This window comes from Dromaius novaehollandiae, chromosome 1, assembly GCF_036370855.1.
Source record: "Dromaius novaehollandiae isolate bDroNov1 chromosome 1, bDroNov1.hap1, whole genome shotgun sequence".
NCBI classification, from domain to species: Eukaryota; Metazoa; Chordata; class Aves; order Casuariiformes; family Dromaiidae; genus Dromaius; species Dromaius novaehollandiae.
The window spans coordinates 76709056-76723870 of record NC_088098.1 but is presented as its reverse complement, the minus strand read 5'-3'; the positions used below and the strand labels follow the sequence as shown (position 1 = coordinate 76723870).

Genomic DNA, 14815 nt, shown 5'->3' with positions numbered 1-14815 from the left:
CGCTGCGCGGGTGCGCTGTTGCCCGCCCGCCCGGCCTTGCACAAACGGCGTGTGGGGCTGTGCTTGCTCCTCCGGGGCAAGCCCGGGGCGGTGGAGGCAGGCGGGGCGCTGAAAGCCAGCCCGGCTGCAGGGTGAGGGCAGCGCCCGCGGCTTCGCGCACCCGCATCTGCTGGGACGGGGCGGGGGGGGGCGAGACGCCATCTTTGTTAGTAATAAAAGCAGTGGTAAGGCAAGATGCACCACCAGATTGAGGCAAAACCCTTCAGATAAGAGGAGTGTCGCTCGCACCTTCCTAGGTTCACACTGCCAACGGAAGAACAGTCTGAATCCACTCTATCTGGGAGGACAAACCCAGAGGTTTGATGACTGTGTGGCCCAGAACCTACAGCAGGAGAAGTGTACTTAGGTTTTAAGTCTTGGGTCAAACAACAAAGTGAGAAATACCTCGATACATATTTTTTTCTCAAAAAAATAAAAGTTGTGCCTGAGGAAATTCCAGTTTTGAATTAAGAGTACACCTTATTCCAAATGAAGAAGAAATCATAGCATGGCACTAAGGTTGAGGAGAGCGAGCTGTATTCCTTACTTTCACCTGTGCTCAAGACACAGAAGACACCCAAAGGAAACTTACTGTATTTCTTGAAGTAGTCCATCTCCTCCTGTGCCAGGAAGAGTGAGGTGGAAACACACACTAATAAAGAACATATTTCTTATATATGGCAGTTTTCTTTATTGATTGCTTGATGTGAAACAGTATCAATCTGGATTTTTTTCCCACACATTACAAAAAAAATATTAAATTGGCTCAGTCTGCAATCCTTTAAGCACAGCCATATTAATTATCAGAAAAAGGAAAAAAAAAACCTAAAAAGTCTACCAAATAAGAGCATTTACAAATGCACAAAAACATGCCACTTTGGCTTTATGGGGAAAATATCCTCTTCTAGATTAAAAAAAATCTTTTAACATAAATAAGTTAGTATAATTTCTCAGTGTCTTTACAGAGTTATGTACACAGGTACACTTCAAACTTTTTTTTTATTTTTACATACAAGTACACAGGCAATGTAGAAATACTGTTTAAAGATGTAGTATCCCTTTTCACTCACACACAAACACACTGGGAAGTGGGTCAGCTCAGGAAACAACAATATTCAAGATTCGGAGCAGAAGCCCTCCAGATTAGTTTAAAAAAAAATCAGGCAATATAACGATGGGATACATTTACAAAACTTTTACCAGCATTCAAATTTGCTATAGGGATTTGAGGTTGGGATGGGGGGAGGACAAAGCCTTTTGCTATTACATAACGGAATCATCACAGCTCCCACCTCTTCAGCTTAATGTTAAGTAGAAATTTCACAAGCAGCCTCTAATGATCTGCTATAACCAGTGTTAGCATAATGGTGCACAGAAAAGTAGGAAAAATAAAGAAAATCATGGTGGACCCACTTAAAGGGACAATACATCTTTAAGTAATAAAAAAAGCCTACACTGCTTTTCTTCATACGTTTCTTTGCTTGCTAGATCGTGAAAGCAAGTTTCGATCGGTCACTCTCTTCCATGCCCTCCCCCCCTCCCAAAAATGTTTATGTGCTACATAAGGTAAAAACTATATACACAGGTAGTACAATGAAGCAAATAAGGAAACACCTAATTGCACAATGCTACATCCAATGCTTTTAGAGGCAGGCCTTTTAAGAGTGCCTAAAATTTTAGTGTTATTTTTGTTTTTTGTTGTTGTTTTTCAGTGCTTGTACAGGATCTCCATCCCATGGAGATCGACGATATGTATTTTCACTTTTACTACAAGTTTACACCTTCCTCGCTTCACCGACCCCCGAGGCATCCGATGAACAAGGAAGCGCACCTTCCGACCTCTGCAACGGGAAGGAGACGGGAGGAGAAGACATTAGAAACGTCGAAAGAAACGTGATCCTTTTCCCTGGCGGCCGCCCGGGAGGCGCAACTGGTTCAGACCGACACGGCTCCGCGGGGCGGGCGCCCCCAGGGGGGCCCCCCGGCTGTCCCCCCCACGGTCCGTGCGCCCCGTCGGGGCTGCGGCCCCGCCGCCGCTCGCTGCCCCCGGGCCGCGCTGCCCCCGGGGCGGCCGCTTTGCAGGCCCTCGGTGGCGAGCGGGCCCGCGGCGCCGCGTTTGCGTTTCCTCATCTTTCTGAACACAAACGCATTTTGTGCCGCGGGAGTAAAAATCAATAAAGCGAGAACCCTCCTCTCGGCCAGGTTTAACCCCTTCTCCACCTGCGTGCCGCCGCGCAGCTTCCCCCACCCAAACAAACGGGCGGTAGTAGCAATATTTGCATAGACACGCATGCTGACGTGCTCCGCCGCCGCTCACCCCAGCAGGACTAATTTGTTGCAACTTCTGCTTTACAGCTTAATCTCTCCGGCACAATCGCAAATCGTGTTTGTAAACCTTTCTTCTAACCTCCACTCCGAAACCGCCGGCAGAATATACCAACTCCCTCCGCCCCAGCCCTCACGTTGAAACAAAACAACAACAAAAAAACCCCCAGCTCCCATTAACCCACTCCCTTCCCCGTAAACGCACCCTTCTGCCAGCGTCTGAACCCAAACCAAAACAACCGGGAAAAAAAAAAGTTGCCCAGCTCGGAATTAAAGAAAATAATGGCCCGATTCCCGTTCAGTCCAACTTATCTACTCAGCCCTCCCGGGGTGGAAGTTGGCTGCTCCGTGCCAAGACAATGCTGACATTGTAAACTACGTGCAAAAGCCTCAAGGGGGGTGGGGGGGAGCCCCCCCAGCCCCCCATGTCACCTGACATAATAAAACCGTCGCGTTTGAAACTCCGTCCCACCCGCCCCAGCGCCGGCCCGGCAGCCTTTGGGAGAGGAGCCTGCCTTATCCGAGCGAGCGAAATGCGAAGAGGCGGCGGCGGGCGGCGGCGGCGCAGCCCCGCAGCCCCCCGCGCTGCGGAGCCCGGCGCGGGGCTGCGCGCTCCGTTTTGCCCCTCTCCAAGAAGCCCGTGCGCGTCCCACCCCCACGCACCCAGCCCTAAGCGTTAGGGAAAATGTAAAGTTTCGGGGGATAAACGCCTCAGCAGCCAGCCCGGAGTGGCCTGAAGCCTCCCCATAGGGGCAGGATACCCCCTCGGTTTCCCTTTCTTCGCCTTACTGCCATCCTAACGCCAGGTCCTAGTGGGAACCTACCTAAACATTTTACGTTTGATGTCTTCTTGGGCTTGATTTCTTGGGTGTTTGCTCCACTGAACTTGCACTGGGGGAGTCTTCTGAAACCTCTTCTTCTGTTGTGTTGGCTCTTTTATTTTGAGGAGAGGAATCTAGGAGGGGAAAATTAAAAACGCGGGGGGGGGGGGGGGGGAGGAACAGTGATATTAAAATATTTTCCTGCCAGATTTTGCTCGGTATCCGGAAAGGTAGATGGGGCTGGGGAGGGAATGTTCCCGCCTCCCCATGTCAACTATCGATTACGTGAAGGAGAGCAGGGGGAGGGGAGAAGGACTCCTCTTTAGGTAAAAGAGACCAGCTTCCTGTTTTTATCTAAAATCCATGTCCGTCCTTTGCTTCCCACGGGTGTTATGAAACCCCTGGTGCTGCTCCTCTGCTCGGAAGGAGCAGGGTTTCCGCAGAAGAGGGTGTTACTACGTGCGTAAGGGCTTTTGCTTGCAAATCACCCACCGGCTCCCATTGAACGTTGGGGGGACACTCCTGGGACTTAAAAACAGTACCTGGGCTTTTTAAGGCGAAAGGAGATGGGGGGGGGTTGGGGGGGCCTAAAACGGTGCCCGGCGGAGCAGAGCCCCCCGGAGCGAGGACGCGTGTGGTGCGGGCGAAGGGGCCGAGAGCCGCGGCGCTGACACCGCCGGGGCCCGCACGGAAAAGCGCCGCTGCTTTCGCAAGTGTACGTTACCGTCAGTGGCAGGTCTTTTCCTCTGCCCAGTGCACTGCTCTGCAAAGTCCGTCTGATTTTCAGAAACATCAGTCTTTTGATCTACACAGTGAGTGTCCTCTGAGATTCCCTGAGAACCAACAAAAATCACGGCCTGGCAATTCCCGTTTACATCCAAGCTCTGGTGGCCGGCGGACTTGCAGACGGCTTTGAGTAGCCTCGGGGGCCTGAAGTAGAAGTCGGGCGAGCTCCCCTTCTCCACGGCTTGCCACTCGTACCTGCCTTCCAGGGGCTTGTGATTCTGGAAATCGAAATTCCACTTCCTCTGGCATGCCTCCTCCATCTCCTTGCGGTGCTTCTTCAAGTCCCTGTTTAACTCTTCGTGGTTCACCGGCCCGAAGAGATTCCTGCAAGCTGAAGGCTTCGGGTACTCCGACTGCCTGGCTTCCATGCGCTCCAGGGTAGGGCTCCCATTAGAAATGCGTACGTTTGACATCTCCCCCCCCAACCCTCTTTCTTCTGGTGGCGGTTGTTTTTCTCGCTGCTCTCCCCCCTCCTCCTCCTCCTCTCTTCTCTGCCTTTTATTTCTCCGCGGTGAAAGCTTTTCTTCCGCTCCTCCTCGCCGCGCTGCCCGGCTCTGCGGCACCTCCTCGGGCCCGCGGAGACGAGGCGACAGCAAACAATCGCATAAGCGCCGGGCCGGGGCGAGGGGAAGAGCCCCGACAGCCGCCGCCGCCTCCGAGCCCGGGCGGGTCAGGCGCTGCGCGGGCGAGCGCGCAAGGCTGCGAGCGGCGCTGCCCTCCGTGGCCCGGCCGGCGGCTCCGCGCTGCCCGCCGCTGCCCCGCCGCGCCTGCACGGCTCGCGCCTCTCCCCGCGGCCGCGTAGTAAGGGCGAGACGGAAAAAAACAACCGGAGACGAGCCCTTTTCTCAGTTGCCCAATATGGCGATTGAAGGGAGGCTGACGAAGAAGAAAATGATTGACAGGACAAGTCTATTTAAACAGCGGAGCCGAGCCATTGGTTACGGCGGCGGGCGCCGCCCCGTCGGCGCGGCCCTACCTCGCAGCCGCCGCCGGCTCTAAAGGTGGCCCCGGCGGGGCTGCCGCCCCTCGGTACCCGCGCCCGGCGGCGGCAGAGCCGGCGGAGCGGGCAGGACCGCGGGGGAGGCGAGACCCGTGCAAAGGCGCCGCTCGCCCCGACCCCCTCGGGCCGAAAAGCCGCCGCCTCCCTTTGCAAAGCCCAGGCTGGGCTAAGCTTGTGCTCCCCTCCTCCCCCCCCCCCAAAAAAAATCCCGTCGCTTGGCTGAAAGGGCTGAAGTGAGAAATGGTAGCAGCTAGTTACATTTTGACTCGTTCTTGCGACAGAAGTGGCTCATCGCTGCTCTTCCCGGGACTGCGCTCCTGCGCCACCGTACCCCAGGTCGGGAGTTCAGGGCAGGCCCGGGGCTAGCAGGGGGCTAGCTCCCCCGGGGCGTGCAGGGGGGACTGGCACCTCTCCCCATCGGCACCTCGACCCAGCCCTCTGCAGAGGTGCTGGTGGCTCAGAGGGAAGGGAGGGAAGGAAGGAGGAAGGGAAGGATAACCTCCTGCTGTCCTCCCAGCAGAGAGAGGACTAGGTGAAGAAACAGCTCTAAAATCCTCTGCCGGGATTTCAGATCTCAGCAAGCAGGGGAAAGAAAACAAAAGCATTAGTTTTTGTCCTGCTTATGTGCTCTGAAGATTAGATGAGCCAAGAATCACAGCCAGGGATTTTCTAAGCTACTTCCTCAGCTAGCTGCAGCAGGTATGGTGGAGATAAGAGACACGCAGTGTCCTCTGCTATACCCTGCTTGACTCCAGCCCCTTCTTCAGCCATCTCCCTCCACTAGGCAGAGCGGCCCCATGGACATGTTGCAGGACACTGTAGGTGTTCTGTAGTGCAGCACACCTCCAGGATGCTGCTGCCTATTGCTGAAGGCCTTGGCCTCTCCAGGCACCCCGCTCCAGTTTGGGAGGCTGGAAGCTCTTCGCACCAGTCCATCTGCCCATTTCTTCTCTGCTCTGCAAGCAGACCAGCCCTCTCTGAAGTTTGCTGCTGGGGGATTGCAGCCATGACAAACTATTTCAACAAGGTGGAAGTCAGTGCAACTAGGTGTAACTGGCTGAGAGAACAGGGTCAACTGATTTGGCCTCAAAGACATTGAGGTGTTTACCCTGTGCTGGTCACACACCCACAGTGGTTTGGGGTCTACAGTCTTGATGGGCCACTGAAACTTTGACTGCAATTGCTCTTATGAAGTGATGAGCTAAAATCTGCAGACACTGGGAGAGGGAACAAAACAATTACACAGCACTCAAACCTCAGCCAAAGCAGTTTGCCGGCCTTCAGCAGCCCCGAGGTAGCAGCCCCCTGGCCTTTGCTCAGCCTACTCTCTCCAGGGTAATCTCAGTATCACCAGCCTTGAGTTCAAAAAATGATGTGTGCAGCCAAAAACAGAAGAATAAAAATGAGATTGGTTTAAAAATCACGAGGTTGAAATAAAATATTAGCCATGTTATTTCTATTTGTTTGCGGGGGTTTTTAGCACTCAAAAGTTGTTTTCCAACTTCTCTCAGCAACCACAAGTTCTAGCAATTCACTTGCAGAAAATTAAAGTTGACATTCTCATGTCTGCAGGAACTTAAGAGTTTTCTTGAGGTTGCAACTCTATGATAAAACTGCATGAGCTGGCAGAGTGGAGCCTATTCATCTGCTTTATTTAAAGGATTTCTTTCTTTCTCCAGGCTTTTCCTGTCTTTGACTGTCTTAGTCACCAGTATGGAAGTGCCATTTCAAACCTTTCTTCACTTTCTCTGTCAGGTGTAGGACACTTGGTTTGCTATGTTTAAACCGGAGAGCTGTACTAAGAAAGCAATCTGCAAAATATGTCCTGGGGCTCCCCTAAGATGCCCAGGGCTCATAGTGCTGATGGCAACTTCATGCAACAAAGCCTGCTGATAATCTGCTGAAGGTCTGACCAGTAACTTCTTAGCTGAGACATTCCCAGTCTCTGGCGCCTGGCTGCTTGGGAGCCAGTGCACGACTCCCGAGTCCACGAGGACTCCAGAAGTCCACAAAAGGTAACTCAGAGAGGCAAGACCCTCGTCGGTAGGATTCACAACACTGTACCTGGGTACAAACTTCCCCCAGAACAAAAATAATAGGGTCCACGCATTGGGGAAAAGACTGTGTGCCCCACAGGTAAGCAAACAGGAACGTGACTATGGTAGAAAGGCACACTGATTTATCTACAGCCTTTGAAAAAGTAGAACTTTAGGGCACTACCTTCTTTTTGGTCCTGCTCATACCACCCCCAGCACCAGGGCCTAGGACTAAGCCCCCAGATGTTAGAGTAGTAAACGTACCTTGATAATTAAAACCAGAAACTAGAAAAAAAGGGGGGGAGAATCATTTGAGCCACTGATGGCAGTGAAAGCAAAACGCAGTAGGAGTGGTCTGCATCTGGCTTAGGCGATCGCTCCTTCTTTTAAATCTGCGCGCGGAGGCGGCGCAGGGGGGCCCCGAGGCCGGCGGCCGCGGAGGAGGCAGGTGTGCCGGGGGGGGCGGAGGAGGGCCCGCGGGGCCTCCCCGGGCAGCGGGGGGGGGGGGGGGGGTCCGGAAGGGGGGTGGCGGCCGCAGCTGAGCCCGCAGCGGCCCCTCCGCAGCCATCGCGCGGCCCCCGCAAAACGCGGCCCGCGGCTGCGGCGCGCTCGGGTCGCGCTGGGATAAATGGGGGGGAGGGGGGCTAAAAAAGGGAAAAAAAGCAGGGCGGACACGATGTTGTGCGGCCCTTGCCCCCCACCCCGCCCCCCCCGCGGGCAAAGGCCCGGCCGCGGCGGGTCCACCTTAAATCACGGCGGCTGCGAGGAGAAAGGCTGTGTCTGCAGCGACCTTGCCATGATCTAAAGTGTTTTGTTTACAGTCAGGCACCCCCGATGGCTGCAGCAAATAGTGAGAGAGGCAGGCGCCTGCTGTAGTAGCAGCGAAGCGTGAAAAAATACTATAGAGCCCCGCGCTAAAGATCGCGAAATATCAGAGCGCCATCGTCTTGCAAAAGCGGGGCACAGCAGCCTGGCCCGAGCGGGGCTTGCGCGCCCGCCCAGCGGGGGCCGTGCGCTGCCTTGCGCGGCCGCGCAGCCGGCTGGAAATGACGAGAAGCCGAGCCCTGGGGAGAGCCAGGCTCTTCCCTCGAAGTTGCTAACTCTCTCTCTTTCGCTCTTGCCATTTAAAGCTGAAGAAGGAGAGGCAAAGATCGGGAATAGAGGATTAGAGAAAGGGAAAAAAAAAAAAAAACTTGGAGGAGAGGACTAGGAAGGAACGAGGACTGTTTATATGGAGGTCTGTGTGAGGAATGTCCTGGCTAATAGTCTCTGAACACCCTGTCCCCTCTTTTCCCACTGCCCTGCTCCACTCTCCTATTTGGGCTTTACTGCTGGCAGAGCTTCCTGATGTTGTTTTCCTCCAAAACTGCTTCGGCAAGCTTCCCGTTCTCATTTTGGCCCCTCTCATTCCCCAACACTTAATGAGGTTGTCAAACTAAACAGCAAAGCACATTAAACTATACACGTAAAGGGTGGGAGTTTGGGTTGTTTGGGATTTTTGATACTCCCTTACAAATTGTAGGTAAATTGGGAATAATACCTGAGCTGTTCCACAGGATGCTTCTAGAGCTGAGGATGAAGGTGGCAGGGCTTGAAGTGATCCATGTGAAAGCTGAAGGCTTCTGACCCACCTCAGTTTTTATTGAGTTGATTCTGTTTCCATATACCTCCAATTTCTCAGGCAAAATGCTAGCTTCCTCAAGGAACTTGGGATGAGGTCATCATGAGACACAAGGCACAGGCCCCAAGAACTCACCGGAGGTCACTGGGGATATTCTTCACATGCCTAGAAGTAACCCTTCTCTTGCTGGCAGGATTAGGGCCCTATGAGGTTTAGCAGTAGCATGTCACAGAGGAAACAGGCCTATGCTGTTTTATTCTACTAAGGCTCTTCGATAGAATTTACCAGTGACTGGCACTAGAGAGGTGCATGAGGGGAGGTAGAAGAAGCCCAAACCGTCTTTCCCCTGACTCGCTATAGGGACAGAGTGCAGTTTCCTGATGGCATAGGTGATCCTACTGCCAGCTCTGCCCGCCCTCTCCTTGCTCCAGGGAGAAGGAGGGCTGCAGGCACCTGGCCATGAACCTGAGCTCCCCAGACTGACCAAAGATGTGGAAGCCAACTTGAGTTTTAAGACCTTTCACTCATTTGATGTAAACTCTAGAGGGAGCCTAAGGACAAAGATCACTCCAGCGCCAGTGTGCCCAGCCAGGCCAGCCTACCCACCAGCAGTGGGACTAGGGGGACTCCCAGCTGCCTTGGGGCTGGCCCAGCGGGCACTGCGCAGGCAGGGGCCGGCTCCCATGCTTTGTCAGCATGGGGTAGCAGCTCTGCTGGGCTGGGCTTTTTGGCCTGCACTTGCCATTTCCCGTGCTGCAGGTGGACAGCGGTTAGGCCCAGAGTGTAGGCTCACCCACTAGCCCAAACTGCAGATCGTATCAGGGCATAAGGACCAGTTTAGGTGATTTTGAGCCCTTGTGATGATCCATCAGAACAGCTGACAGCTGGCAGCACTTAAGGGCATGCTTAATGGAATTTGCTTTAAAAAGCAGGAAATCTGTCAGAACTGCCTTCTTTACACCTAGTGCTAGCAAAAGGGCTTGGCCCATCTCACTGCATCTAAGGACAGGTTATACAAACAGTTATGTCTGCAGAAGATACAGGTTAAATTATTAGCACTCAAAGTTACTCGTTCTTTTCTCTCTGGAGCTACAGCTGCTCACTGCTTATCACCATCCTTCCCTTGACCTGCCAGAGGAGCAGTTCTTATAAGTCATCCTGATTTTATTTCAGGGAGGTATCCTCTGGGATGTCTCACTTTTTTCATTTTGCCTGAAACATTTAGCTTAACCTACTCTTGAAGCAGGAGAGGCTGAGAGCTTCCTCAGACAGCAGCGACGCACACCTCTGGCTAATAAATTCTTCCATTTTCACACTGGGGATGAGGAAGAGGATGTTCATACAAACAGTATGAACATTACAGTTCCTAAAAATAAACACACATGCACACACACACTTGTCTGTAGCTATCTCAGCAAACAATACTATTGTGGAGATGCAGCTTAAATCAGTAAAACAATTACTTGCTGTAAAGTGGTCTAATTTTTCTGAACAAAACACACCATATGAGCAAAACCACTTTTTTGCATATATTAATTTGTATGTATTTTTGTATATATTAAGACTTCTCTTTGTCCATTTAGATACATCAGGTATCCCTTGCAGCTTTGCTACTATAGCAAATTTTTCACACAGGAATCTTAATTAGAGGCTTACCATAGCAACTAAACAACCTGCTGGCTTTTGTTTTCTTTTTTTCTTTTCTTTTCCTTTTTTTCCCCTCAATCACAATGCGAGTAACTCATACAAAATACTCTAAGGTAAAAATAAACTGGACAAAGCCTTCTAGTTTACTGTATGGTAGTCTCAGGTTTTACATTTATGATAAAACTGAAGGGCCTTGCCTCCACTGTTGCTGTACCTTAAGCTAGCCAAAGGTAGAAAACACAGCTTTTACAGTTATGAAGATAAGCCAAAGTCAGGTGCAAAACTTCAGGGAGCTCCAGCTTCACCTCTGAGTTCACCACTGCACATATCCCTTAAAGAGTCTAATAATACTTTACCACCTCGCCAGGATGTTGTGAGGATTAACTGCTTCATGTTTGCAAAAATCCTTTGAGGATAGAAAGTGCTATGCAAGAGCTAAGTAGTAATAATAAAGATGAACCATTATTGTTACTATGAGATTAAACAGTTTTCTAACCACTTGCTCAACAACTTATGCCTTTAAAGAAGTTTCTCAATAAATGAATTATATTCAGTGGAAATGAGTTGTTCTGTTTTTCTACAAAGCCTGAAGTGAACCTTTCTGGGAAGGGGATGATATTTTGTAGCAATGTTTTCTCAAGTACAATTCTTTAGGTTCCCAAGTGATGACACATTGTACAGCAACGCTCTTGGCACAAGATATACATCTGCGAGAAGGGACACTGGCCCCATTTTTTAAAGCCATTCATTAAATAAAAACACCCTATGTCATATGTTATGTTCGTCTGAAATGTTTAAAGTTTTTAGTGCATGAAATCATATGGTGCCTGGATAATTTTTTTTTCCAGAATGCAGCACTAACCTCTAGCTCAGTTACTGAACGTTGTTGGAAGGGCTTGTTATTTTTTTGTTGGTGTTGTGTTTTGTTTTCAGTTGGTAAGGTCCCAACCTTATGCACTAGGTGTTTTCAGAAGAACAGAACTATGTAAATGTGATGCTTACAACTGACCACAACGGAGGTGCTCACCAAAAAAATAACATGACACAGAAACGTCTATAACAATTTTTAGGTATTCTGAGTGCCATTTACATGAGAATTCAGCCCAACTTTTTTTTTTTTTTTTTTTTTTCCTACGGTCTATATTAATTGCCTTAGGATCAAGAGGTCTACAAACATCTTTCTTATATAAACAGAGGAACTGGTCTGGCTACTTTCTAAACCCTTTAAGGGAGATGACCCATCTCACAAAACAAAATGATGGTATTAAGTAACTGATTACTATCGGGACTTCAGATCTGAGTTCTGGTTCTGGCTTTCCTGAGTCATGTTGTGCACATTGCTGCAACTCTTGTCACCTATATTTCTCCTCTCGTGCTTTTCCTGTCTGTTTAGACTTTAAGCCACTCAAGGTGCTGCATTTGTGCAGTATCTGGTACAGTGAGACTCCAATCTCAGCTGAGGTCTCTTCATGCTACAATAATTACAAATGTAACAGTAACAATTACACTTCAAGCTTATCATATCTTGTTTGTGTTAATAAACCCAGCAAGGGAATTGTTCAGCTCCAGGATGCAAAAGTCAGGGCATTAACCTATAATAACACAGTGTTATTACAGAGCAAAATTGCAAAGTGGATTCTGCAAGACCCTGGTAACAAGAGCATCATTATGAGGTAGGTGATAGGTACTGCAGGACACAAGAAAAGAGGCTCTGTTGTACCTGTGACACCACACTGGCACCAAACATGCTCTTTTCAGGGGTACCACATTAAAAAAAAAAAAAACTAAATAAATGAATTTTCCTTTAAGATGAACTCTCGTGAGCAACCTGCAAAGGAAAGACATATCAGTTTCAAAAGGATTCCTCCCCTTTTCTCAATCCTTTAAGAATTTGTGGCCCCGTTGCCAGTAACTAAACATACAGCTCCTTCCTTCTCCCCAGAGAGAAACTAGAACTGCACTAGCTCTGCCACCATCTGTATTAGTGCCTCACTTTCACCTAATCCTGTTCATGGCTGATCTAAATCAATACAATGCTTAAAATAGTAGAGCAAGGTAGCAAGCAAAAAGGCAAAAATTATTTCATTGAAGCCAGTCTATTACAAAATACTTCCCTTCACTGGGGCCATGATTTCAGTTGTTTTGTACAAAGACGGAAAAAGAGAGCCTTCTGTGTTTACCAGCATTTGTTCTGGGTTTCCTTCATAAAGAGTTAAAGGCTTTTTTGGGCAGTGGCCTAATCTGCTCTGTTTTTTAACTCTAACAAGCTGCCTTGTTACTCCCTTTGTTCTGGTTCCCACCAGCTAAACTGGGACTTTTATTCAAAGACAAGTACCTGAAAGCATCACTTTTAAAGGATTTGTCACCTCATTATCTCTAGTTTGAAAGACTTTTTGAGATCAACTGCCACTCCAAAATGGTTGGAAAAGACAGAGCTAGCATTGCAAGTACTGTAGAAATTCAAAATGCTTCACTCTAGCATGGGAAACCACATTCAAAATCCATGAGCCAGGCCTCCCTGAAACCAGCAGGCTAGCTTTAAACACATTGCAAGCCTTTTTTCTCCCCTTTTATTTACTTTCTGTACTTAAGCCTAGAGAGAGTCACATTTTCCAGCTTTCTGCCACAACTGCAAGGGCTAGAAACATCCAGATTTTGTCTCAGACTTATGCTCTCAAGCTCACATTGCTTTAGGTGACTTCCACAAAGGCACCAAATAGCACAAGGCATGGTAAAATCATCAGGAGTTGGCAATATTTTTGTACCCACAATACAATGCTTCACATTTTAGTTGTCATGAAAACTGCAGTTTCATGCTATAGGTCTTTAGGCCTGACTTCAGGGCACTTCCATGTCCTGTTGAAATACACAGGAGCTACGGGTGTTTTCCACCCTAGATATAAAAAAGATCAGGCCCTGAACATCTTCACAGCTGGAATTCTCTTCTTTTCTGCTGCCCCCCCACCCATCAAGTCTGCAACAGATGTGTGGGAAATCACAGAAGAAGCAAAAGCTATTGTCTCAATCAATATCTGCTCCTCATAATGAGGTCCTAAAAGAAAGTCTTCTACCCCTGCTGCTCTCCAAGACTTCCAATCCCTGTGCAGCCTCTCAGAACTCCTTTGCCTCCCTCCCCTCTCCCAAAACCCAGCCAAAGAAGCAATCCAAGCCCTCATCTGGCCTTACGGGTTTCTGAACACTTTTTGGGCCTACAGCACTGCATGGTTTTCAGAGAGTATTAAGACCTGAGTGCACCCAAAGCCGCTTAGGCCAGCAGGGAGCCCGCTCTGATGTGTTCTTGCACGTCTTTGGAGCACACTATTGGACCTTGCTCGCTTTGAGCTTACAGACTTCCCTAGGGTCCCCTCATTCTCTGCTGCGTTCTGCTCACCACAGATGAATGCCCCAGAGTGAGAAAGAAAAAAACCCAATTCTCAGCACTGAGCAATCAAAAGAGGCTAATCAGCCACCCACCAGGCCAAATTAAGCCTGCTGAGAAGTCAGGGCCAACTCCTCAAAGGCATTCAGGTGTCTAAATACCTTTGAAAACCTGTCTCTAATGCTCCAGAAGATGGGTTGGCAATAAGCCTTCTCGAGGTGCCTGGTGGGGAAGCAGAGGTTCAGCTCTAATGAGTGCAAGGCTCTGAGGGTGCAGGGTCCCTTCAGGGTTTTAGAAATGATGAGGTTTCTAAAAGGCTATGTGTTGGGGTTCTTTTGAATGTCTTCCACTTTTTGAGACTTCCTCCTTATCCACAAGTACCAGGAGCTCATTTTACTGGAAATGAAAGATTCAAAACTCTCAAGTAGTAGCATGGCTTTGGGACTATAAGCTTTAAGAGAAAAACTAATCAACAGAGCAAAACAGTGAGAACTGAGGTACAATCTGGTTAGGCAGGTCAAGGGTTGACTTGTGCTCTGAATATACGATCTATAGAAGGATTTGGGAAGACTTTGAAAAGCAAATTCACTGGCTGAAGTCCTACGAGTGACTTTGGCACAAGGGCACCTCAACTCCCTACAATTGTGTAGCCTTCCAAGGCCACATTCTCAATAATATTTTCAGCAAAATCATGCAGCCACATAATTTTTATGCCTGTGAAAACTGTCTTGATTTAACTAAAATTATTTTAGGTTGGTACTCCCCATTCTGTGGATATTCCTAACAACATTTGACAATAGCTCTTTATTTCTTTTTGCCAATTGTTTCCTTTTGCAGGGGTGATTTAGTGGAATCTTTCAGTAAGAACAGCAACATCTACTACAGTCTTCTTGTCTCCCTACATATTATTTGTAGAAAAAGATGATGATAATTCAAATAATCTGTTTTTCTTTTGTACATTCAAATAATGGACATCTGTAGCTCAGGCCCAGGAGGCTGATTATTTCTGAACAGTTTAACAGAGCTGGTATTTAATTGTTAAGGAGTTTGATTCTTTTCCTTTTTAGTTTCTAACAAGTGATACAGCATATACTTTAGAAAGTCAAGTACACTGCTTTCTTTTCCCCAGTACGTACTTAACTCTAGGCCTGGAAAAGGGCC

General features: G+C 49.0%; 1 protein-coding gene across 1 annotated transcript; it reads right to left on the bottom strand.

Moving 5' to 3' along the window:
* Positions 1–706: 706 nt before the first annotated feature.
* CDKN1B (cyclin dependent kinase inhibitor 1B) lies at positions 707–4883 on the bottom strand. Its single transcript, XM_026114133.2, has 3 exons — positions 3910–4883; positions 3189–3319; positions 707–1880 (listed from the first exon to the last, which is right to left on the bottom strand). Exons 1-2 carry the CDS (start codon positions 4382–4384, stop codon positions 3198–3200), a joined length of 597 nt encoding a protein of 198 aa, XP_025969918.1. The 5' UTR covers positions 4385–4883; the 3' UTR covers positions 707–1880; positions 3189–3197.
* Positions 4884–14815: the final 9932 nt, after the last annotated feature.

Coding starts and splice junctions, on each gene's coding strand:
- CDKN1B (XM_026114133.2), bottom strand. CDS start 4,384: ATGTCAAACGTACGCATTTCTAATGGGAGCCCTACCCTGGAGCGCATG. Junction 3,320..3,909: donor GAAAAGACCTGCCACTGACG/GTAACGTACACT, acceptor TTCCCCTCCTAG/ATTCCTCTCCTCAAAATAAA.